Genomic DNA, 26,318 nt, shown 5'->3' with positions numbered 1-26,318 from the left:
TTCCGGTTTCAGTCATCCCCCCAATAGCGTCTGCTCCAACTTGAACAACATTTTTAATTCTAAAACTTTTTATTTTTAACTAGCAATAATCTAAAACTTAAGTGTTACAAATAAACTCCCTCAACTAAACTGCGCACATGATTTGCAAACATTGTTGACTATGGCATTCATGTACAAATGAGACTAATAGACTTCCAGACTCTTCAAACGCTCTGCTGGTGGAAATGTATCTTCCAAAACAATTGGAGGCATCTCAAGCTTCACGTCACTTGTGGAAGGCAACTGTACACGAGGACGGACACCTTGTTTACGATGACGCATGAGGCTTGGGTTACGCACGAGCAGCACGACAAGAAACCAGCGGTTCAAGGCCTTGCCAGAAACACGAGGCCTGCTAGCGATGGTCGTTTGACCTGAAGATAAAATCGAATCGATCGAAGAATGTATTAAAAGTAAAGTTTCTAACGTAGAAAATTTTGTATTCGATATCCTAATGGGGTTAAGAAGAAATGGCAATAGGAGGCGCGAAGGGTTTCATTATGGTTTTCAATATTAGAATGTAAACTAAATTGCTGCGATGGAAAAAAATTGGGTTTTTCGCTTCCGTCAATTAAAGTGCCTATCAGTTTTAAAATATAAATAAGAATGGCATTTGCTTTCTTTTTAATGTCTCTTTACGTTGCCGAGATATTCAATATAGAAATGAAACGATGACGTCCACCCCGGATCCTTGTAAAAGTCAAATCATCAAATAGAGAATATCTCTTTGAGAATTAGCTCGACTGTTATACTGGTTATAGAGCTCTAGATTACCACCAAAAAAGCAGCAAATGCCAAAGACAAGGATCTCGCAACTTCTAGGTTCGCGAAAATTGAAATGAAATTCCCTGGAAACACATTATGGATGACAAAGGTACCCCATGACACAATTCGACGTATTCAGCCTAACAACTAGGTGAGGCAACCAGTAATACCAGCAATATCCCCCTAATTTCGAGTTCGCTGGCTCAGCCTCAGCCTCGATGATGTATAAATGTGTTCTTTTCTTTCATTAAAGTCCATTTATATTAAGGAATGTACGTTCTACAAAACAATACAAGTTGAATAAACTTATACAGGTTTTGGATGAATGTCTGGATCTATGAACACACAACTCAGGCTAAGGCTGAGCAAACCAGAATTGGATAATGGAGTTTTATACAATGTTTCCACTAACCAGCCAACCACTCAGCTAACAAAAATTTCATTCAAATGCACTATGCATGCATGGCAAAAAGGCCCATTTTTAGGTTAGCAGTAAACATGGCAATATTCATCCATGCTGTAGCAATACCTCTTTCTCTTCTGCGAACTCCTTCAAGAAGCAACTGACAGAAACATAGCATGACAGGGTGTTTGAAAGCCACAAGTACACTAAGGAATCCAATGTAGGCCATGTAAGCTAAGAAAGACAATTTAAATATTACACACAACAACAAGCATTTTGCAATGAATCCTTCTTAAAAGTACCATGGATGCAAGCCTCACCGTTAATGGAAATACAAAAGAAATCACGCATTTCCTCGATGGAATTTGTGGAATTTCTTTTGTACTTCCATGTTAGCCTCGTATGCATGATACTCTTGAGAAGAGTCCAACAAATAATATAATTTTCATACGAAGTAGTAATATACTTTCCCCAGAGATTCTACACACAATGCTTCAGGCTATAAGCCATGGGGGTACCCCGGAGGTGGTTAGGAGCAGGTGATGCTGGGACTGTGTTGGTGGTTGGTTGTTGGGGGCACACCCAGCCTCCCTCGATTTCAAGCGATTGATTCCGATAACTGTTCCTGATCTGAATAATCCGGCTTTTTATATGATCTGATATGGTGACGTAATACATCTCTACGGCTTTGCGTACGTACGGTCACGCAACCTTAAATTGAAGGCTGTTTGTGATACAATTTATTCATTTCTTCATGGAGCTTATTCAAATATTGTGTATATATACCTATGTCGAATCTCTGATATCCCCTCATCATAGTGGTACGATCTACTCGAGGCAGAAAAACCAATACAATTACTGCTCCTTTCACAACACGAAGCAAGCCCGACCATAAGCCGACCAGGATGTTGAAGAAGAAGAAGAAATACGACACGATGCCGAACAGGCGCCTGAAATAAAATAAATTAACTTACTGATACGTTTTCAAAAATGGGGTAAATAGAACTGAAAGTTTATGGCAATTGATATTGAGATGATCACTCCCCACCACCACCATCACCGGCCATCGCAATATCCACCCCCACTATATTATATCAAGGATTTTGAGGAAGAAGAAGAAATACAACATGAGACCGAACAGACGCCTGAAATACGAAATCAAATAATGTACTGATACTTTAGGAAAAAAAGGGGTAAATAGAACCGGTCATCACAATAACACACAAATGCAGTATATTATCACAGCTACCAAAAATTTAAAAAATAAATTTACCTGTTGTTGACGGTAATCGAAATATCTGGGTAGGTGCGGTCTTTGAATACGAAATGCGATAGAAGAATCAGCGATATCCAAACCAATATGGGAGTGATGATGAGTGGCCTGTGAGAAGAATAGTAGTAGTTTTTTTTAATTTAATAATTAGACTACGAGGTCGAACTAGTAGTCTGCTTTTTCTTGGCATAAACCTATACTAGCTAATACCGTCCCCTTCCCCGTCCCCGTCCCCTCAAAGCCTGTCTTCCTTGTGGATGAGTTGACTTTACCGACAATGTTAATTTGAATGATATTTTCAATGAACAGAACCCCCCAAAAAAGTTTTTATACTTCCGGTCAAAGTCGCCGTGGTAGATTTTGAAAAGCTACTGTCACTGTAACTCTCACTGCGAATGCCATTGTACTGTCATTGTTCATTATTTTTTATGCTTATCTTTAAGTTTTGCTAGTGGTCCACGAGCAAAGCGCGCAACAACCGAGAACTACTGCATCTGAAGAGCTTCTGAAACTAGAGCTAATTAACCATACAATCAAAAAAAGAGCTGTCCCTTTTTATCACATGATTTTATCCAACATTGTTCTACTTACAGGATCCATAGAATCATATATCTAATCAATGATAAGACTACATCGGTAGAATAATGCTTGGATATAAGATGACAAATGAAGATTGGCAAAAGAAGGAAAAATATAGAAATCACGTTGACAAAAAAACCTTGAAAAGATAAAAACAGCAATTTCAATTCATGTTACGACAAAGCTACGATATAACGACCCCTGTGATTGGCTGGCTGATAAGCATGAAAAATTAATTGAAGGGCACACGCTCGGTTAATTTATAACTCGCGCACTTTTCAAGTTCCATGCTTTGCCTTTCTTTAGAATATGAAAAATACTACTCAAGAATTCCAGATGATAGATGATAGATGACGGATGACAGATGAAAGATGATAGATGACAGACGATAGACGATAGACGATAGACGATAGACGATAGACGATAGACGATAGACGATAGACGATAGACGATAGACGATAGATGATACAGATATAGATGATAGATGACAGGGCCCAGTTGTTCAAAGCCCGATTATAGTGCTAATCCTTGGTTAACTCTTAATAAGACCTATAGAGTTAATCCTGGATTAGCGCTAATCCAGCTTTGAACAACCCGGCCCAGATGAGAGATGAGAGATGAGAGATGAGAGATGAGAGATGAGAGATGAGAGATGAGAGATGAGAGATGAGAGATGAGAGATGAGAGATGAGAGATGAGAGATGAGAGATGAGAGATGAATGTCCAGGGCTCATGGTAGGGTTGTCAATACTTTAATGTTTGTAATCAAGCAGTTGAAAGGTTGTTGTTGAACATTCAAATTTCTTGTCGGCAGCTCTCAAAATTTTGTGACACAAAATGCCACCTAAAAATGGCCCTCTTGTGATTTCTTTACGAATATATCAAACAAGAAAACCTTCCCACTGAATATAAGCCCTCCCAATATGTAAGCCCAACAAAAAGGCATGTTGAGCAAATATAAGCCCAGGGCTTAATTATACGCTATACGTTTAATTTCCAATCAAAATAACTTACCTACAGCGGTAAATGCAATCTGGTATCCACAAAAGCGGAGACTCTTTCCCTACGTGAGGAGAGAACGATTCAAAAGCAATAAAGTTTAATCAACCATTCTCGTGGGGTTATGTGAATAACACGATTTAATACAATGTGAGACTATAATTTCTGTAATAAGGGCGTAGGCAGGAAGAGGGCCGAGAATATATACCGTATACCGTATAGAATATATACGGTAATTTTAACTTAAACCCCCCTCGATGCTCCGGTGGCCCAAATAAAATGACAGATTTTTGAATGTGTACCCCCTTCCTTCCTTTGGGAAATTCTGGCTATCATACCGGTTGAAAGAAAAAAGCTACTATCAGAAATGAATTGTCCTTCTAAACGGTATTAACCTAGGTTTTTCTACCTCTTGAAAGGACAAAGCTAGTCTCAGAAATGAATTGTGACAAGAAAATAGCGGCTTTCTTACAATATATGGAAATGGCAAATGCAAATGGCAGCGTTATTTTCCCTTGACCCCGAAAGGGCGCCAGGACAGACGGATTGGGTTTTAAAAATGTGTGATTGTTTCAGTTATTCGTGGATTTCTAATTGAATTGATATATGTTTGTTCCTAAAAGGATACTAAATAGTGTTTACTTATCTTTAAAAATAAATAAATTAGAAATAAAATTGCTATGTAAAAAATATTGTTGCAAGGCAAACGTATTTTGTTTACAGGGTCTTTACACATCGAACCTACTCGAACTCCCATAAAATAACAACAGTATTTTTGTGAAGTAAATTCTGCTAATATTAATATACCATTAATGTAATATCGTAAATAGTATATCATTAATATACTATTAATGATATTACATACTTACCACAATCATTTTTGGTGAATAAATCCTTATATCCCTTGTGTCCCTTATAAGCCATTTGGGTTAATTATACTATCATTATTAATATATTATTAATGATATTACATTCTTACAACAAGCATTTTTGGTCGAAGAATCTCATCTGGTAGCAGCCCCGTTCTCGTTCTATATGTCGTGAGGACATCATTTCTGTTGCGAAAACAAAAAGAAATATGAAAATGAACAATGCATGTATTTCGTGCACGATCAACACCACAATTAATGATTAATATTGTTTAATAATATATTACTAAATTAGTCTGTCACCTGTGACTTCTCAGGAAAAAACCCAGTTGCATTATTGCAAAAAGACATGCGAACACCACAGATGTAATAATGTAGTCTGTAGATGAAAGAAGGTAAACAGATATAGGTTTGTAGGTAGGTAGTTAGGTAGGTATGTAGTTAGATAGGTAGGTAGGTAGGTAGGTAGGTAGGTAGGTATGTAGTTAGATAGGTAGGTAGGTAGTTAGGTAGGTAGGTAGGTAGGTAGGTAGGTAGGTATGTAGTTAGATAGGTAGGTAGGTAGGTAGGTAGTTAGATAGGTAGGTAGGTAGGTAGGTAGGTAAGTAGGAGGTTTTGGCTCCTGTTGCATGCAGCTACACACTAGGACTTTATAATATTCAAAGTTACGATCATCCTTGGAATGGAATTTATTCTAGCTACATAGCCAAGTTTATCCCTTATCCTTAATGAGTCTGGTTACCTTGAAATACTTGTAAAACCATAGCCACTAAAAATTAAATGAATATCAATAAGCAGCAAATAGACTAAATAGAAATCCTTGTTATTAACAACAGCGATATTAACAAGAGCAAGCAATGAAATGTATACTATTCATATCATTACTGACGTTAAAAAACTTTATCACAACATCTGTTGCTTTATTATTTGAAATTTGTTTATTCAATTGTGTTGCTGTCCGTTCATGCGGTTCCTTTTCTTTCATCTGTCTCTTTGTTCGCTTGATCTAATTATATAGAGTGCGCAGTTTTGACCCCAGGGGGTAATCTTACCCGTTTAGGGTAGGGAAGTGCCGCTGAACCCACTGAATCCTGGTCCTGTTCCAGAGTAAAATCGCTGAAATCTATACCCTGTTCCGGTATTGCTAAAATGGGTATCCTGTACTAGAGAGGAGAGAGCGTGATTTCATATACCATGTCCCAGAGCGAGCGCGATTTTATATACCCTGTTCCAGAGTAGAATCGCTGAAAACCATGCCCTGTTTGGCGGCACGTACCGGTATAGCGAATATAGGGGAGTACCCCCCGCCCCCCCCCCCCACCCCCGTCTCCCCCCGGGGTTTTGACTTAACATGAACTTAGATACAGTTATTTCTACTGGTGTTACCTAGAAATCTGAGGGACCCAAAGATGCACCAACTGATAAAAACTATGCTCATGTTGTAGTTACCATGTGTTTAGCCTTTTTAATGACTAAATTTATTGAAACAAGTCTTACTCTTGCTATCTGATGCCGCTTTAAATCTTTTCTAAGTATACTTCTTAATCATAAGCAAGATCTGCCTTACCGTTCAGACCAGTATTTCCTTCTGTCCCTGCTTTTAGAGTTGAGATCATAACTGGTACTAATATTAACAGCATAACTGTCACCTACAAAAAGTACAATAAAACCAAAAGCTTTTTAAAAAACTACGCTTATGCAATAGTTATACGTGCTTTGGTCAAAAAGAAGGAAAACAATTAAACAACTTTTTAAAATAACTAGACGCCCTCCCGATAACACGCACGAGATTTGCCGTTGCGCCAGATTAGGGACAGTAGGACATGACAACCTCTAGGCATCTGCATTTAAAATGAGATGTTCTTTAAAACCTTAGTATATATTTTCAGGAGGAAAACTCTTTGCATCATCAAAAGCATATTTATTCTCATAAAAACGAAAGCATTTACAAAATGCTTCTCTTGTGCTTCGCTTTATTCAAATACTTCATAGTGGTAAAATAACGATGAATCAATGAAATGCACACACCTGGTAAACAAATATACAGGACACAACGAAAGATGACAGAAACTGAGTGGAGAACTTGAAGTCTGAATATCAATCAATCAATCAATCAATCAATCAATCAATCAATCAACCAACCAACCAACCAGTCAACCAGCCAGCCAGTCAACCAGCCAGCCACCCAGTGAGTCAGTCAGTCAGTGAGTCAGTGAGTCAGTGAGTCAGTGAGTCAGTGAGTCAGTGAGTCAGTGAGTCAGTGAGTCAGTGAGTCAGTCAGTCAGTCAATCAGTCAGTCAGTCAATCAGTCAGTCGGTCAGTCGGTCAGTGAGTCAGTGAGTCAGTGAGTGAGTGAGTGAGTGAGTGAGTCAGTGAGTGAGTGAGTGAGTGAGTGAGTGAGTGAGTGAGTCAGTCAGTCAGTCAGTCAGTGAGTGAGTGAGTGAGTGAGTGAGTGAGTCAGTCAGTCAGTGAGTCAGTGAGTCAGTGAGTCAGTGAGTCAGTGAGTCAGTGAGTCAGTGAGTCAGTCAGTCAGTCAGTCAGTCAGTCAGTCAGTCCGTCAGTTAGTCAGTCAGTCAGTCAGTCATATAGAGCGTTTTACCCCACCTGGGCGTGTGACGTATATCCAATTCTTCAGTGAATCATACCAGGTGCCATTTTGGTTAGGTGATCTGCAACCGATAAATATCAATAAATTATATTAGAACTTTCATTCTTAAATTTGAAGCTTGAACATTTTGTATCGACAGTTTGTCGCGGCTCGAAGGAATGTAGTCACCTTTTACGTTGATTGTCTAAATTTGTTCTATTTGTTTCTATTTTCCATAGAAACACGATGTTATGCCGTTGTCAATGAAACTTTTTCAAGCTCGAACGAAATCGGACAATGTTCAAGCTCCAAACGTAAGCGAAAATAGCAGCAAAGTGAATGAATCACTGTTCCAACGTTGTCATAGGTTATGGTAATGCGTGCCACATAATCGCCTTCAGGTTGCTTGCAGCGTTGCTGCAGGTGTTGCACCATGGTACTTGGCAAAATTAGTGTTGTCGTACGTATAAAAAAAAAACTATAAAAAAAAAACACAAAAAACTGAGAACTTTGAATAAATTGCATTTTTTAGGACATACCTTTTCCCTGCCTGGTGTAGTTGATTAGAAAACAGAAGATAAACATGAGCTCTCTCTGTTTTCCCGGCCAGGTTAATGTTTGTTGTTTCTTCTTTCTAAAAGAGTCATTATCGTACGTTAAACTGAGGTATTTCAAATGAGCCGAACCTAATGACAAAACTTTTTGAATGCGCTTTAACGAATCTTCCATTACAATATTTCCTGCAAAATCCCTCTGAATAACTCATCGGCACTAAAGAGATTGAGCATTTCATTCAAGTGTAGTTTTGCTTGCCTGACGTCTAAGAGGTTAAGCAATACTGGATGTCAATGAAAAGCTAGAGCTCTCTATGCAGGAGGTATTGAGAGCATATTTGCAGGGAGTAATAATAAGACTATGTATAAGCGGATTCAAACATTTTTATTTTTGTTTTCTGTTATTGGGTACTGAAGTATTATTAAACTTATTGCAGTTTTCCATGTTCTGCAAACTCAGACATTCCAACGGCTCGTTCATTCAAGAACATAAAAGTTACCGACTGATTATTTTTGATCAACGGCAGCGAAAACCAAATTTCGGCGTGCAGCTTGTAACTACCGAGTTCGCGGAATATCGAAAACCGAAGTAAGCTTAAACTTAAAACTGTGACAATTAAAGGAAAACCAAAATAAGAAAAGCAACTAAGATCAAATTTTGAAGACAAATTAAAATAAATACGTACTTGGAGCACATATCGAAAATTTGGAAGCTCTTGAACCCAAAGTTTCTTGATTTCCTTAAACAACAGTACGGAGTAGCTTCCAACGAGAAATAAAGTGCAGACAACCACAGGTATATTGGTTAAGATTCCCCCATACATTATGTACTCGATGTTCTGTAAAAATTTATCAAAGTAAAATTTACTGAATATTTTTTTCATACTTATACTGTATACAAGCTCTACTGTTCACAACAATACTACGATTCAGACGCGTAAAAGCCGGATGAAAATAGCGAGAAATATCATTGTGCTACTCCATCATCACCATAAGTGGCAAACTCATTGACAAAAATATCTTCCACGTATGTGGGAGGGATATGTAGGATATATTTAGATGAATATTTCATGCTACACATTGAAACGTCCCCTTCTAAGTAAAACAAATCTTTACGATTCTTAAAACAAAAGTATTTTTGAAGCTAGAATGTGAGAACGATCAACCTTTAGTATTCAATTAGTATATGTAATAGGACTCCATGCTGTCCAATTAAGAAATACTTGGACGAGGAAAATTCCGAGGACTGACAAAATTGGATGAGGCCGTAGGCCGAGTCCAATTTGGCAGTCAGAGGAATTTTTCGAGTCTAATTATTTCTTGATTGGGGAGCATGAAATCCCATTACCTATTAATTATATAGCTGCCTAATTAATCCCATATCAGTTGGACAGTTACCTATTTGGGATTAATGAGAAGCTGCATAATTATACTGATTTATTATTATAATTAATACTTTATTACTTATAATCTTTGAAGTCTTCAATATGAAAGAAACACAATTTTTGTGTGAAAAGTGAAAAAAAGTTTGTATTAAGATAGGCTTTTATGTGGATTACTGTTTTTAGATGATCGGCAAATAGGTTTTTCAAAATCGTGGGTAGTCGTCCTCATCATCATCACGTTCATCATCATCATCATCATCATCACCATCATCACCATCATCCCCATCATCATCGTCGTCATCATCATCATCATTATCGTCTTCGTCATCAACATAATCATCATCGTAGTCGTCATCATCATCATCGTCGTCGTCGTCATCATCATCAACATTATCATCATCACTATTTCTGCAACACTGTGACAATTTGTTAGGGTATAATATTAAAGCACATACCAGTTTTTTCAATCGCTGTTTATTTTCTTCGCCCAGAGTGCAGTCCAAGTAATTAAAGTACACAAACAAATCTACAACAAATCTTGAGAAACAAAGGGGCAAAAGAAAGAAGTGAAGTCAAGAGCTTACTTGGTGAGAAAGAACTAGCTAACATTTTCGTGAAATTTTCTCGGCAACAAGTTTTTCTAGCTTTAAAGGCCAATGCAGAGTGCAAATTTCTCCGCAGTTGCACAAGAGTCTATAAGTTTGAGTTGACAAACTTGTTAACAGCGTCTGACTTATCACTTACCTTACGAACGAGTAAAGCAGCCCCATTGCGTATCCAATGATCTTGTATTCAGCATTAAGACAAGCGAGGTATGGATAGTTGATGATGCCATATAGCATGGTCATAAGTATTCCTTGAAAAGCTAAATCACAACAATCGATTAAATGCAATGCAAACAAAGAAAACAAAAAGAAAAGACTCACGCTGCACATCCACAAATTTCGTAACATTTTGATAAGCTTGCACAAAAAATGCATTGCTGTTTAGACTTCCATAAAAGCCTTGTCAACGCCCTAAATAATTTGAAACACTATTGTTTCTAAAACTGTTAGTAAATGCTCTGATATTTTTCTGGACTGGAATTGGGATCCCCTGATATCGATAAGCCTTGTCAGACAAAATGAGTTTGTGAACACTTAAGTGAGAATCGTAAGTGTCTCAGTTATCTTTTTGGTCTGGTTCCTCCATGGAAGGCCTTATGTTCTGGATTTATGTTCTCAGTTACCTCTTGATCTTAACACAATAACGATCACAAATCCATTCAGTTTAATATGAACCAGCCCTTACTGACCAAGTATGATATACCTTTTGACCAAGCGGATCCTTGAAGGTCTTTTGAAGCAGCAGATGCACCGAAAAACGTGTTTAAGGAAGAAGCGGCAGTTGCGCCAAAGGCAAATGGTATGATGAATCTGTTCCTTTCATCGCCTAGAAAATCCACAGGGCTGTAGAACACACACACACACACACAAAGAACAAGTATCAAATAAAGGGGGTCAAAACCAGTCTTAGTGCGCAAGATGAAAGTAAGAAGATGCCAGCCATTACTTCTCACACATATACGAGATCAACTTCAATTTATACAATTTATACAATATCAGCCAATTCAATAAAATATATTCTGATTTACAATAAGGGGGATGAGTTCTTTTAATGTGTTGTTCTCAGGCTCTTCTATGCCAAGCGGGTTTTCTCCAGAATTTATTGGTATTCCTCCCTCCATAAAAATCAACATGTGAATTGTGAGTTGCGTGTTGTAAATATAAAAAGTAGTGGTAGTGAATGTGGAGGGAACCTCACGAAAAAACCCCGTACGGGAACGATGGTTGTAAAACATTAAAAAATAGAAATATTGTATGCAACTTACACTGGTAGTCCTGGACGTCCATTCCATAAATCAGGCTTCAGTTGAACTCTCTTCCTCATGAAGCTCAAAACAGCGATGATGAAAATCTTAAATGAAGGGTGACAGATTCACAAAAAAAAAAAAAAAAAAAAAAAAAAAATCAATAACAGCTAGTAAAATGTTCTGTTCTGAAAGTCACTAAGGCTGCAGCTGTAGTCGAAATAGAAAGCACGGACCTGATTACGGATAAAAAGTTTTAAAAGCTATTAGTTGAAGTCACGTAACTATGTTCCATTACGTCAGCACCCATTTGTTCATGACAAATTGTTCTTTGGAAAGTAGACAAACATATTGAGTTTATTTATCGGCCAGACGGTCAGGATATAAGGAACATCTCTAACCGAGGTCTTGAATACGTGGAGCGAAGCCGTTAAGCCGAGGTCGGTTTTTTTCGAGGCCAAGAGCACAGTTTTTCTCTATCTGGACAGACTGAACACGGTAACGTAAACAAGATACTTACAGCTGGTGCCAAGCATCCAAGATCGTACTTGTACTCATCAACAAGACAACTGAAAGGCAACAAGATTACAACCAAAACTTAGGTCGCCATCAAGTTTTAAAGCGCCATGAGTCACATTATCCATTACAGTTTATCCTTCGACACTGCCCCTGCGTTAGAATGACCATGGTTTTTCATTGTCAACCATGGTCGACCATGTTTTGACTATGGTCTAACCATTGTGGCTGACCATGATCAGAAATAATGATGACCATGGCACACCGTCAACCATTGTCAAAAGAGATTTTGTTTGATTTTACCAAAAAAAAGGCATAAATTGATATAAATATTGGAAAATATAAGAAACAAAAGCTAAAAATGAGTTTTTAAATATTCTAAATTAATTTAATTTGCATTTTTTTCATGACCATGTTACACAGTCAACCACAGTCAAAGTATAATAATGATGACCATGGCACACAGTCAACCATGGTCAAACAACATTTTGTTTGATTTTACCCAAAAAAGGCATTTATTGATTTAAATATAAGAAAATATAAGGAACAAAAGCTAAAATCAATGTTTAAATATTTTAAATAAGTTTAATTTGTATTTAATGTTATGACCATGTTACACTGTCAACCACAGTCAAAGTATAATAATGATGACCATGGCACACAGTCAACCATGGTCAAACAACATTTTGTTTGATTTTACCCAAAAAAGGCACAAATTGATTTGAATATAAGAAAATATAAGGAACAAAAGCTAAAATCAATGTTTAAATATTTTAAATAAGTTTAATTTGTATTTAATGTTATGACCATGTTACACTGTCAACCATGGACAAAGTTTATTATAATGTTGACCATGTTAAAAAGTCAACCCTGGTCAAAGTGTTAATAATGTTGACCATGGTACACAGTCAACCATTGTCAAGTGTTAATAATGTTGACCATGTTACAAAGTCAACCGTGGTCAAAGTGTTAATAATGTTGACCATGGTACACAGCCAACCAAGGTCAAGTGTTAATAATGATGACCATGGTACACAGTCAACCATGGTCAAAGTATTAATAACGTTGACCATGGTACACAGTAAACCATGGTCAAAGTGTTAATAATGTTGACCATGCATGTTACAAAGTCAACCATGGTCAAAGTGTTAATAATATTGACCATGGTACACAGCCAACCAAGGTCAAGTGTTAACAATGATGACCATGGTGCACTGGTGGACATGGTGCACTTAACTCATATTCTTTCCACATTGATTTTTTAAAAGGATGAAGAAAGATCTTTTACAAGAAGTAATGCCGAGAAAATATTTTGATAGGCTAAAATGAACACAAGGAATTATAGTGGGGAATCAAAATCCACAACATACTTGGAAAAGTCTTGCAGAAGCTATTACATATTGAACTTCTCTCTGTATAACAATTTATTTCTCATTTAGTGAGAAAATTATGAATTTTTCGAGAAGGTCTTGCAATTATTCAATTATAGTTTACTCAACAAAACTGCATGAAAAAAGTATATTTATTAAAGAAAAGGCATTTATCTGTTTCTTTGATCAATTTTCTTTAAAAAAGATTATAGTTAGCACATTAAACTGCATACCGTAAATGACCTATTAGACGCCCGGGGCGTCTATTACATTCTCGTAACGAAAGGAGGGCGTTTAATAGATAAGAGGCGTTTATTAGAGGGGCGTTTAAAAAACAGAGAAATATGCCCAAAATGTAAGAACAGCAACGAGAAATTTTCAAAATCAGATCACAGTCAACGATTTAATTCGATTCAATGTCAACATCGGAATCGTAATGGTCATTCAAGCATTCATTCTCTTCATTTGCTTCATTAATAATGTCTTAGTCTGTAATGTCCGCTAAAGGTCTGGGCGTTTGTGTTCGTCTAACTAAGAAAGCTGCATCTTGAGTGGTATTATGGGTGGTATTATGCAAGGACAAATCCACGAAAGATTGCTTGTACTTGACTAACTTTTGGAGGGGGGCGTCTATTAGATACGGGGCATTTATTAGAGAGGGGCGTTTAATAAATATTTGAACGATTAGTGGGCGTCTATTAGATACGGGGCGTTTATTAGAGAGTGGGCGTCTAATAGGTCATTTACGGTTAGCAGATTTGCTGTATATACTCAATTGAAGAATCGTTGTCGGGTTCAGAAACACAGAACATAGAAGCTGAGACCGAAATGGCACATGGGAAATGACATAATTATATTATAATTTATTCATTTGCTTTCAAACATGGTTGACCATGGTCTACCATGGTATTGATTTTGCTTTCAAACATGGTTGACCATGGTCTACCATGGTATTGATTTTGCTTTCAAACATGGTTGACCATGGTCTACAATGGTATTGATTTTGCTTTCAAACATGGTTGACCATGGTCTACCATGGTATTGATTTTGCTTTCAAACATGGTTGACCATGATCAACCATGGTATTGATTTTGCTTTTAAACATGGTTGACCATGGTATACCATGGTATTGATATTGCCTTCAAACATGGTTGACCATGGTCTACCATGGTATTGATTTTGCTTTTAACAGGGCTTCTGACAGGATGCGGATGATTTTTTTTTTTTACAGGATTATACACTTTTTTTTAAAATTTTGCTTCTTTATTTAGCTCCAAACTTTGTTTAACTAAAGTTTTACGCAATTATTTACAGTTTTACCTTGATTTTGCTTCTTTATTTGACACTGGCCTTGTTTATCTCAGGTTTTTATTCCACACGTGTAATCGTCGTGCAATTCTTCTCGATATGTTTCTCTCCAAAACATTGCTTTGAATTTTTTTTTTGAAACCTTAAATTTATGATCTGTTTTTGAAGCTCAACAAAAAATCTCAACGTTATTTACCACCTCACCTCACCTTGCACAACAATATATCGTTTGCATATTCGTAGTTACTGCGCAGTAATAGATTGTCTATTATGTACGCCTTATTATAGGAAATTAACTCGCTCCACAAAATCAAAAATCCTTATAAATAGCATAATTTAAGTCGTGTTAATTTCTTCTCTTTTTTCCATATTTAACGGCTTCATAATAAATTCATCCATTTTGAGCTATTTTAGAAGTCGCTAGATCTCAAATGTTTACGAGAGAAATATTTTACGCGCGAAAATCTTGTCTGCAAATACACTTCTAGCCAATCAGAGAGTACGTTTTATTTAAGGCTAGTTACCAGGCTCTTTCACGGTTTTTAATTAAGAACGCCTTGTTCCTTTTCATTACACGATGGCGTATGATTCAATATACAGTATTAAACGCTGTTCATTGCTTGAAACTTGGTAAGTAAACGATAAAAAATTCGTAATTTCATCAAAATAAGAAAACATTATAATACATTTCTTCTTGATTATTAAGTTTTCTTTAGATTTTTGACGAATTACGTGGGATTTTGCCGGATTATGCGGAAATCGTTCGATTGTGCGGAAAAAGGCGAATTATGCGGGTCCGCACCCGCGCATCCTGTCAGAAGCCCCTGTTTTAAACATGGTTGACCATGGTCTACCATGGTATTGATTTTGCTTTTAAACATGGTTGACCATGGTCTACCATGGTATTGATTTTGCTTTTAAACATGGTTGACCATGGTCAAACCATGGTTGTTATTTCACATAGCAAGACACTAACTGACCATGGTTTACCATGGTTAAACTTGTGCTATTTAACGTTCATGGTTGACCATGGTGAAACCAGGGTAACATCATGGACAAACCATGGTCAACCATGTTTACTTGACCATGTTCTAACATCATGTTTGACCATGGTCCTGACGAAGGGTGCTTTTACAACACATAAAAAGATCGAAAAAATTGAAAATAGGAAAATAAGAAGATGAAAAGGAAGAAAAGAGAGAAAGAAGAAAGCTAGGTAGAGGAAAGAGCGAAGAGAACAACAACAAAAAAATAATAATGCCGAATATTTGAACCCATTATTATACGATATATAAAACACTCCTGCTCGTTTATTAAACAGTACACCTTTTGCTGTTCAGTAACAGAAAATATACATTCATTCGTGCCAATAGTTGTCGTATCAACGTGTAATGTACTTTCATCAACACCACACGTACATTCATGGGCATAAATGGACAATCAATAGCGCGTTTGTACATTCATATATTGCTTTTTTTCTCTTAAAGTTTATTTGAATCATGCAAATGTTTGTCGAACCACGTTAAAGAATGCTAGTAAATTGTCACACGGTCATGTTTTCTATTGTGTTTTCTTTAAATCAAGCTCCAACTAGAACAGCTTCTTACGGTTGCGTCCACACAAATACAGCCCACACCAATACATCTCCACCTGAACGAGCAACATATGTCTGTATTTATAAATAAGACACTATAATCAAGGCCTTTTGGAGAAGCTAAAGTTACTACTTACTCCATGCTTAGTACTTGAGAGTGAAGTCTGGCGGTTAAGACTTTTTATCCACTGCTCTTTGCTTGTACTTTTGATAATAAACATGCAACAAGTATTCAGTTTTAAACATTAAAAAAGTCAACATTGCACGAGTACAAATAATAATATTGCTTACATGTATTAAAGGAAATTATAAACTTCGCTGACACTGCTTACTCACAAAGTCGTTCTCGCTAGGACGGTGAGCGTTTTCGTAGAATAAGTGTCAATTTTTAGAATTCATGCTTGAATGAGAGCATGACTGATTGTTAATTGTATTCCTTACATTGGTCACGCCATACTTAAGCATATAATCTCGTACCCAGAGCCCACATTCCTCTTGGTCAGTACTGAGAAACGAGAGGCTCTGGCTTAGGCATTGCATGCCATGGATTGTTGGAAAACGACATCGAAATTTGTGATTCCTGTGTGTTGCTTTAACAGAGAGAATGATTTCCTTTAAGCTCCCGCCCCCCTTAAGGTGTTATCCCTGTAATTCTAAAAGAGTTGCAGGCTCTGCGATTATTTCCACTACTATACAGTGTTGCGGTATGCATGTCACACTATTTGTCGAATTGCCCAAACATAGCTGTACACGGCTAAAGAAATAAATTCCAGATAAATGTATTTCACTCAGAAAATATTCATTTATTCGCAAAAAATAACAAGCAAAGCTTTGCTACAAATTTCATTAAAAATATCAATCAGTATTTCTATTTTCGGGTCTTTAATGACTAATTGTTTCTTGAAACAAATAACCCAGTTGTATACCGAGACGACCCCACGACGTTCTTGTGTCTCATAGCAATCAACTCGTAACAAGATGTTTTGTTATCGTCAACTAACATGAAGACTGTGACATAACATACAAGGAATTTATGGCATGTGGTGGTTTATCGGATAAGTCTTAACCTGCATACACGTTTATGTTCATAGCTACTTTTGAAAACTCTGTTAATATTTGTCTTTCACAAGATGAATATAATTGAAGATGTTATAGAAGTACTTTTGGTTTTGTTGATGTTAATTTTGACCTTTTGTGACTCAGGTAAGTCAAAACTAAGTACTATGAATAGTATTTGCGCGGAAGTAATGATAGATTAACAGTTTTAAATTTCATCTCAGAATAATGCCATGTCATGTCATTTTATACTTTAGTTAGTTAGTACTCAATTTCGTTTGGCTGCAATAATTCTAATTTCACCAAAGTTTTTAATTGTGAAATTTAATAACAAATAGAAATGTTAGAAAGGATTTATTATATATTATTATATTAAGTTTTATAATAAAAGTATGTAGTATAAATAGCTATGAATAATAATATACTATTATTATCAGATTTTCATGTAGCAAAAGCAAAACTCTCGCTGTTTATGTTTATAGGAGCTTATCCAAATCAACAAAAAATATTTTATTTACAGCGATAATCTTTGTATCGCGACCCACCGTTTCAAAACCCTGCTTGGATTTGGTCTTTTCCGAGCCGTCAATCATCTTGTGCTTATGCAAATGAGTCTACGAACACGATCGCTCAGCTTCGGCCATCAAACAGGCATGTTTTTTCGAAAATCTAAAATGCGATGCGATGGAGAGTTGTTTTTAAGTCTTCTTCCTCCAATTAAAGCCGTTCTTGTTGCTCATCCTTATCAAACTCAGAATTTGTGATATAACATTTATCATTAGCAAAATGTTTTGTACTGTTCTCAGAATGGACGAGGAAAATATTTTGAGTACTTTTACTTAAAAAGCTGTGACGGTAACCTGTGGTTGTTTTCGTAAGCAAATTTTATAGTGATTAAGACAGTAGTTTGTAAATTATTAGTAGGAATGTGTCGATGTTAGTGTTTCATCCGAATTGTATTAAATTCCTAAGAATTCAGGAACTGAATGTTTGGGCTTTGAATTCCGAGGCTGTGGAAACTCACCGCTTAAGGCTTCTCCCCTTTCCTCGTCTTTGCCTACATTCAGCTGATTGATCAGCCTTCTCTTAACTTTAAAACTACTCTCATAGCAACTTTTTGCAATATATTTTTGAGTCATTTTAGATTTTCGCAAATAGATAAGTTAATGGCCGACGCTGGGCGATCGTGTTGAAAAGAATGAAAAGTTAAAATGAAAATGAAAGTAGACATGCAGTTAGTTGCAAAGTTAGTTGCAACCATGACCGTGCTCGGTTCACTATTGGTCATTCCGAGGTTGATCATGAGGCAAAGACTATAGGTAGAATTGGCATACCATTGTGTTATGCAACTGTTTTCTGAGAGATATTTCAAAGAGGTGTTCTTTTATTAATCCTCTAAAATAGTCCCACAGTGCACTGCAATGCCAACTCGACCAGTTTTAAATGTTTCCTCAACTTGGGGAGGGCTAATGCTAATAAAGCATAATCCTCTGTCAATCAGAGCGCGCGTTATTTCTAAGCTACATAGATATTCCGCGAAACAAGTAAACGGCTTGCACGATAAATGACAATGGTTTCAAAAAGGTTGCATAATGCACCATTTACGAAAACGTACATATGCGCGCCAGTCATTAAAAAAGTATCATAAGTATGTCATTAATGTAGTTTATAATGCGAAGCTGAATTTATTTAATTTGGGTAGTTAAGTACCCCTGCTGATTCTTATTCATCGCTTTACTTTCATTTGTTCCACAGCAATCAATCACAAGCCATATATCCCTGATGATGTCAACGTTATTATTAAAGTACCAGAAGACACTAAAGTCGGTGAGTATCAATTGTCTCAACTGTGCTCATATTTGATCCACAAGTCCATCATTAATATTATTATGCAAAACTGACTCTGTGTGTTGTTGTATAGGTACGTCTATTCGTAATATAACAGCAGTGGATCAGGAAGAACAATACATAACATTTGGTCTGGATGATGTTGGTAAAACAGTGTTCAAAATAAGCAATTTTAATAAAAGTGTAGGTGAACTGATCTTGAAAGTATCGCTTAATAGAGAAGTAAGTATCGGCATTTTCGATTTTTCTCACTGCTGATCTATTTCTATAAATGTGTTCTGACATGTATTTTTCCGCATGTATAAGGTTCATTCCGGGGTTGAGGAAAAACACTGGGTCGAGTTTACATGTGTGGCTGATATTGTCCCCAAAGCACTCCAATGCCAACTCGACCCACTTTTTTCCTCAACCTCCACCTTAATACTATCAATTCCGTTAACATAAGCATATATTCTACTTGATAATTGTTGTTGTTTGCTATTGCTCTTAGTCGGTTAGCACTTACGATTTCCACGTGACAGTGACGGATGGCGAAGATGATAGAAAGGTATGCAGCAAATTCGTGATGACGTGCGGTATAGGGGGGCCATTGTACGACGATAACCTTGTCTTACATCAGGACTGTCTATATATACTCATACCAAATGGTTTGCAGGCTGCCTCTAATGGTTTGTTCTTTTTTTTTTTTATTGGCTCCCCCGCTTGAACGGCCCGAATCCGGCTTCTGTCTGGACCGGCCTTCACAACAATTTTTCTTACAAAAACAACAATGACAGCAACAACAACAACAAATGAACAACAACAACACAACAACTGCGCAGTAGAACCATTTTTGCACTATTTTGACGAGAGAAACACTTAGCAATTCTCTTTATGTGGCCTTCCCTAGAACTTAAGAGTTTGGAAGTTTTTATTTTTGTGATCTACTATATTGCAGTAAACAGAATAATATGTCGCTATTGGATATTTCAAACTCTATGGACCGACTCACACTTGATCATTTGCCAGACTTACTTGCTTTATTTTATTATCAGGTATCAAAGTTGTTCATTCTTAACGTTGAGGACGTGAACGACAACAAACCAATCTTCGTTACACAGCCATATTGGAAATCAATACTTGAGGTAACGTGACGTTGATTTGTTATCTTTTCACCCTAGTCTTGTTTCGTGGTTGAGAAATACTTTATATCTTTTAGAATACAACTGTTGGTACGGAACTTCTGACCATCCAAGCGACAGACAGCGATCTAGGTTCTAATCAAGTTGTCACATACAGATTTAGTAACGATTCCAACTCTGCTCAGGTGAGATTATGATACAAATAGGCTCTCTTACTCCATACTATCTTTGTCCTTTAGTACAGTTTAGCACTGATTTATTTTCGTTTGTTATCGTTACACCAGCACAGTCCACTAGTGTTATTACTACCTCATGTTATTTGGTTATATATAAGACAAAAATCCTACCGTAAAGAGATTTCAAGAGACAGTTTATTATTTGTGATGGCAGTGGGAAAGGGTTGAAATATTGGTAAACTCCATTTTAAATACCAACCTCTCCAATCTATAAGCAAGGCTGAAATGTTTGGAAGCCCCCTGTCCCCAGTCCGATTTTTCAGAACATCTAAAGACTCTCTTCGCCCCAACCGAAACCACCTCCTAAATTAGCGCGAATGTCTAAAACGTTACTAACCGATCTATCACCCCTCCAATAATAATTAAAGACGTTTGCTTAAAGAGGAGAGTAGTATACAAATTTTTGCTAACTCAGTTCTTTTGTCGTTTTGCTTGCACTCCCCAGGACAATCCACTTGTTACCTTGTGGAAGGTTAGCACTGCTTGCACTGTTAAAGGAACTGTAAAGTATAAAAACTATGATAATTATGTGATGCAAAGTCTTCACAAGCTTGCAATTGTACATCCCTAGCATCACTGCTTTATCAGCAACATTCGATAATGAAAGTGAAAGCGATTGGGCTAGCCCTATGTAAAAGCTTCCTGAATGCAATATGCAAGCGAACGAAAGAAGCAATGTGATATAAGAATGCATAATATAATCGTAAATAATAATTTATTAATAAATTATAAATATTCAATGTTAAAATAGAGAGTAGATACTAATAACTTTGCATCGTTCATAATATTAATTATTAATAAACATAAAGTCAAACTTTTCCATAAAGAAATATACTAAATTAGATACCTAAAATAAGCCAAAAATTAGCGCTCAGCTTGTTCCTAAATGAACCAAAGAGTTGCATGTTTGACTTGCGTGTTTGAACCACAGGATTGCATGTTTGGACTAATTATAAAGGATTGCACGTTTAAACCATATGATTGCATGTTAGACTTGCATGTTTGAACCACATGATTGCATGTTAGACTTGCATGTTTGAACCACATGATTGCATGTTAGACTTGCATGTTTGAACCACATGATTGCATGTTTAAAAGGATTGCATGTTTGGACTAAAGAATTGCATGTTTGAACCACAGGTTGCATGTTAGACTTACATATTTGAACCACATGATGGCATGTTAAACTCGCATATTCGAACCACAGAATTGTATGTTTGACTTGCATGTTTGAGCTTAAAGGAATGCATGTTTTAACGACTACACTTGCATTTTTGTTTCGTTACATCATGTAAAGGTACAATGGAACCGAATTATTTGTTGGGCAGCAGCCCACCTTCCATGAACTTGCCGCTAGTTTTGTCTCGTTCAGCGCATAGCTATGAAAAGAGTGGTACTAAAAATCACAGACCCGTAAGTGAAATAGCATAATTCATTTTTTTAGAAAAGTATTCCTCATGTTGTTTGTTTGTTACCTCAACAGACTTCTAAGTTTGCTATTGATAATTTACATGGAACAATCACTCTGGTGGCACCTTTGGACTACGAAACAACAACAAGGTACTTGTTACCTGTTGTGGCAGAGGTAAGGCTCCATCGTCATCATCTGCGATATCCATCCTGTAATGTAATAATGTAATATCACAATCCTCACCGGACCACTAACACCATATTGTATCATCATCATCAAAATGATCCAAACTTTGCAGTGAAGCCACTCGCTGCGCTCGTGGTTCCACTTGAGTTTGGATCATTTTTGACGTCATTTCATGTTCGATTACAGTACAGACCCATAGATAACCGATTTTGATTTGTTAGATTTTTTGTATCTCAGTTTTTTCGTTTAGAAAGAATTGATGCAGAAGACACTACTGATGGTTTATGAAAAAAATGGAAAAGGCGCGCGCATGCTTTATGCAGTTATAAAGCAGGCAGGGGTTGGCAGAACACGAGAGAAGTGTTAGGAGAAGCACGACTCGTAGAGGAGTGGTCGAGACACTTTTCGAGTGTTCTGTCAATCCCCAAGTTCTTTATAACTGCACACAGCACAGCAAGCAAGTTTTATTTCTTTCTTTTATAAAATACAAATTACGATAACCGTCATTTTAGATGGGGATGACGCAATTTATGTGACGCTTGATGTGTGCTCTCATAAAGCACGCGCCTCCAACCAATCAAAACACAAAATTTATAACTTAAGTTTATTCACTGTTATTTTATAAAAAATATTTTCTTGCCAGGATGGAGGTAATCCCAAGAAAAAGAGTGAGACCACTGTTGTTATTGACGTAACTGATATCAGTGACAACCCACCGAAGTTTGAACAATCTGTCTATCTGAAGGAAATCGAAGAAAACATTCCTGTGGTAAGAATTATTTAGACGAAAACAAACAAACCTTCCAACCAAATGACAAATTTTCAGACGGGCAGACAGGCATACGGGCAGACAGGCAGACGGGCAGACGGGCAGGCGGGCAGGCGGGCAGGCGGGCAGGCGGGCAGGCGGGCAGGCGGGCAGGCGGGCAGGCGGGCAGGCGGGCAGGCGGGCAGGCGGGCAGGCGGGCAGGCGGGCAGGCGGGCAGGCGGGCAGGCGGGCAGGCGGGCAGGCGGGCAGGCGGGCAGGCGGGCAGGCGGGCAGGCGGGCAGGCGGGCAGGCGGGCAGGCGGGCAGATAGGCAGACAGACAAGGACATCTGAAATCACGATTGTGCACACTGAAGTTTTCGAAATGTGATGAGTAATGTCCCCACTTTCCCTCTCCAACTCACAAGCTGTATTTGAAAAAAAAAATTGATATGCATTATTATGTAGGGAACAAGCGTGCTGACAGTTGTCGCAAGAGATGGTGATGCTGGCATTAACAACCCAATAAAATACGAAATATACAAAGGTATTAACAATACTTGACACAATTTCTTATCTACGTACCTATGTTTTGAGAAATTGAATCATATTCATTATCCCGGGAGATGACTTGATATTCATAAGCATTATATAACCAGTAGTAGACTATTTTTTGGAATAGGTCCGGTCAGTTCACCAAGATAGAGATTGATTGACCCACCGCAACCCTCTTGTTAACAAATTTTCTTATCACTTTGTGCTCTTTGTCGTGCAGCTCCACAGGAACTTGTATCCATATACCTTAATGCTAATAAGTGAGAGGGAGGGATAATGTACTAGTTCTATGTTATCGGTCAGCTTTTTTATTGAACTCTAATCTTTTGTTCTTTGAAATCTTTTCAGGTAATGATGGTACGTTTACTATTAGCAGCAGTACTGGTGTCATTACGGTCAACAGTACAATCGACGCGGAGAAGACACAAAGCTACGACCTTCACATCCGAGTAAGATATCCATCTAGTAAAATATATTTAGTCCACAGTAGTTAGCTCCACAGATGATATACTTTCTTAAACTCTTTTTCACAGTTTCTTAGTTGCTGTTGTTGTCTTCAGTAGTGGATTTGCACAACCATGTTACTGCAGCCATGACAGGAGACAAAACCATATAGTCATTTTCCCCTGAGAAACACAATTCTTTCTTTTGTAAATAAGAGTATACCATATCCAATTGTTCCTGCCTCCTGTCATGGCTGCCATCACGTGATGGCGTGCAAAGTCTTTATTTGTTAATCAAAAAAACTAATTAATTAACTTTGTTTATAGAGGATAACACTTGACAGTAGTTCAACTGATAAACTTGTGTTCCTCTGTTAACGTCCTTAGTTAATTACGGATGTGACCGCCATTAACGTGATCATCCGAGGCACTTGAAGGTCTAACCATTTGCAGATGTAATTACAAAGGTAGCACCTTCTCCTCAGTTATATTAAGACCCTGAGTGTTGGTCCGGCCGAGGCTTCAACCACGACCTCCCGCACAACAGACCGACGCTCTAACCAACTGAGCTAACCGGTGTCTTTTCCCTTCAGCTTCTCTTAGTTACTGTTGTTGCTGTTGGTCATGTCCATGAGGATCTTTTTCTTTTTTAAATTCTTTTTCTCTTCTTCAGGCTTCTGAAGTTCCCAATCCAAACTCCAACGCTACAGTGCCAGTCCTAATAACTGTGATAGATAAGAACGATAATCCTCCTATCTTCTCACAAGATAGCTATTCATTTTCATTACGAGAGGATCTGGCCAAACCCGGACGAATCGTTACGGACCAGTTAATCGTCAGGGATGCCGACAAAAACGTAAGGCCTGATTAGCGAGATCAACTTTGTCAACTCACCCTTAAAGTTTAACCTAGTTTCAAGTTAAGGTCGAGAAATGTGTGAGAAACAACCCTATCCCAAGTGTATATTGTGTTTTATGAAGTTACTGAAATGGTGACGTTGACTGGCAATCTTGGTGCTGCTGATCAATTGTGGTGGGTTATGACAGCGATGATGATGCTGATTACGGTAATTATAGAGATTGCTGTGATGCTGGTGATCAGGGTGATGATGATGCTGTGGTGATGATAATTATGATAATGATCAAAATAAAGATAATAATGATGTGTGGATAGCTAAGATTGTTATTATTATTGTGCTCCTGTTTGTCTATATTGATGATTCATGGTAATGATGATGACATTTCAGCCTAAATTTCGGCGTTTCACGTATCACTTGACTGGAGGGGATAGCGACAAGTGTCGTATCGACCCATGGAGTGGCGAGGTCCGGATAAGCAGTACACTGGACTACGAGACACAAGTCAATTATACCTTCACCGTAAGTAAAACCTTATCGGTGGTGCAACAACAAATGACATGAATAGTCACTGACTTGGACCGAGGCTCTCAACCTTGGTGGGCAACGTGTTAACTGGGACTTGTCTTTACTTTTATGTGATGGGAAAATTGATCACTGAAACTGGATAGACGAAAATGCCAACAAGTCATTTATCTAAAACATGATCATCCTCGAGACAAGAAATTTGGAAAAAAGGATCAGCATGAATATTTGTTCTTAATCTTCATGCTCTTTCATGACCCATACCGCCATATACACCTTGATGATATTGCGTTAACAGTTTTTCTTTCCACAGATCGTCGTAACAGAGACCGAAACAGACGAGAAGTACAGTGATAATGCTACTTTTCACTTGACTCTCATCAATGATAACGACAACAAACCAATCTTTCCTAATTCTTCATATAATTACACATTCGACGAAGAGGTCCCCCTAGGGAAAGAGATTGCTGTTATAACGGTGAGCAGGAAAACCTTTCTGTTATTTAGAAATAGTGTAGACGCATTAATTAGTATACAGCTATTTCAAAAAAGTTTGGTGAAGGTTTTATTGCATGTTGCATGCCACACTCGAGCTACACTATGGACGATGTGAATACAATCAGCGAAGAGAATCAAAACAATATGAAATTTGTCTATTTTTTTCCACATAATTTTTTTCTTATGCATTATCGGTTTACATATGAATACTATCAACTTTAAGTTTAGTAAGCAACATGCAACATGCAACATGCAACATGCAACATGCAACATGCAACATGCAACATGCAACATGCAACATGCAACATGCAACATGCAACATGCAACGTGCAACGTGCAACATGCAACATGCAACGTGCAACGTGCAACATGCAACATGCAACATGCAACATTCAACGTGCAACATTCAACATGCAACGTGCAACATGCAACATGCAACATTCAACGTGCAACATGCAACATTCAACGTGCAACGTGCAACATGCAACATGCAACATTCAACGTGCAACGTGCAACATTCAACGTGCAACATGCAACATGCAACGTGCAACATGCAACATGCAACATGCAACATGCAACATGCAACATGCAACATTCAACGTGCAACGTGCAACATGCAACATGCAACATGCAACATGCAACATTCAACCTGCAACATGCAACATGCAACATTCAACGTGCAACGTGCAACGTGCAACATTCAACGTACAACATGCAACATTCAACGTGCAACATGCAACATGCAAC

The 26,318-nt window shown here is 37.5% G+C and overlaps 2 protein-coding genes across 7 annotated transcripts in view; one reads left to right on the top strand and one right to left on the bottom strand.

Annotated features, from left to right (window-relative positions):
• Positions 1–50: 50 nt before the first annotated feature.
• Positions 51–16,521, bottom strand: LOC116294283 (stimulated by retinoic acid gene 6 protein-like). Of its 3 annotated transcripts, none has more exons than XM_089039382.1 (21): positions 16,382–16,521; positions 16,228–16,294; positions 11,823–11,871; positions 11,324–11,409; positions 10,762–10,901; positions 10,198–10,318; positions 9,909–9,990; positions 8,755–8,907; positions 8,054–8,148; positions 7,532–7,596; positions 6,956–7,017; positions 6,495–6,576; positions 5,670–5,696; positions 5,231–5,306; positions 5,038–5,113; positions 4,074–4,122; positions 3,072–3,198; positions 2,481–2,588; positions 1,994–2,157; positions 1,334–1,441; positions 51–413 (listed from the first exon to the last, which is right to left on the bottom strand). In XM_089039382.1, exons 2-21 carry the CDS (start codon positions 16,230–16,232, stop codon positions 184–186), a joined length of 1,905 nt encoding a protein of 634 aa, XP_088895508.1. In that variant the 5' UTR covers positions 16,233–16,294; positions 16,382–16,521; the 3' UTR covers positions 51–183. The 3 variants fall into 3 exon arrangements, with proteins under 3 accessions (XP_088895508.1, XP_088895519.1, XP_088895514.1); XM_089039393.1 differs by having other exon boundaries at positions 3,072–3,127; positions 4,078–4,122; XM_089039388.1 differs by having other exon boundaries at positions 16,427–16,521.
• Positions 15,074–26,318, top strand: part of LOC116306629 (protocadherin Fat 4) — a 35,672-nt gene continuing 24,427 nt past the window's right edge. Inside the window, exons 1-14 of one of the 4 annotated variants that reach the window (XM_089039362.1) lie at positions 15,074–15,126; positions 18,902–18,973; positions 19,068–19,216; positions 19,485–19,541; positions 20,029–20,118; positions 20,193–20,300; positions 20,797–20,823; positions 21,835–21,936; positions 22,592–22,717; positions 23,163–23,241; positions 23,598–23,698; positions 24,366–24,548; positions 24,939–25,070; positions 25,387–25,551. In XM_089039362.1, the coding sequence (XP_088895488.1) occupies positions 15,081–15,126; positions 18,902–18,973; positions 19,068–19,216; positions 19,485–19,541; positions 20,029–20,118; positions 20,193–20,300; positions 20,797–20,823; positions 21,835–21,936; positions 22,592–22,717; positions 23,163–23,241; positions 23,598–23,698; positions 24,366–24,548; positions 24,939–25,070; positions 25,387–25,551 (1,437 nt within the window). In that variant the 5' untranslated portion in view covers positions 15,074–15,080. Of the gene's footprint in view, positions 15,127–17,125; positions 17,294–18,901; positions 18,974–19,067; positions 19,217–19,484; positions 19,542–20,028; positions 20,119–20,192; positions 20,301–20,796; positions 20,824–21,834; positions 21,937–22,591; positions 22,718–23,162; positions 23,242–23,597; positions 23,699–24,365; positions 24,549–24,938; positions 25,071–25,386; positions 25,552–26,318 lie in introns of those variants that run through there. The other 3 variants (XM_089039372.1, XM_089039361.1, XM_089039365.1) reach the window with 3 other exon arrangements.

Source organism: Actinia tenebrosa, unplaced genomic scaffold (assembly GCF_029948245.1).
Source record: "Actinia tenebrosa isolate PJP-AT-01 unplaced genomic scaffold, QUT_ActTen_1.0 PGA_scaffold0__85_contigs__length_37466705, whole genome shotgun sequence".
Classification (NCBI taxonomy): Eukaryota; Metazoa; Cnidaria; class Anthozoa; order Actiniaria; family Actiniidae; genus Actinia; species Actinia tenebrosa.
Note: the sequence above shows the minus strand (reverse complement) of the source record. Positions and strands in the feature narration are given on the sequence as shown.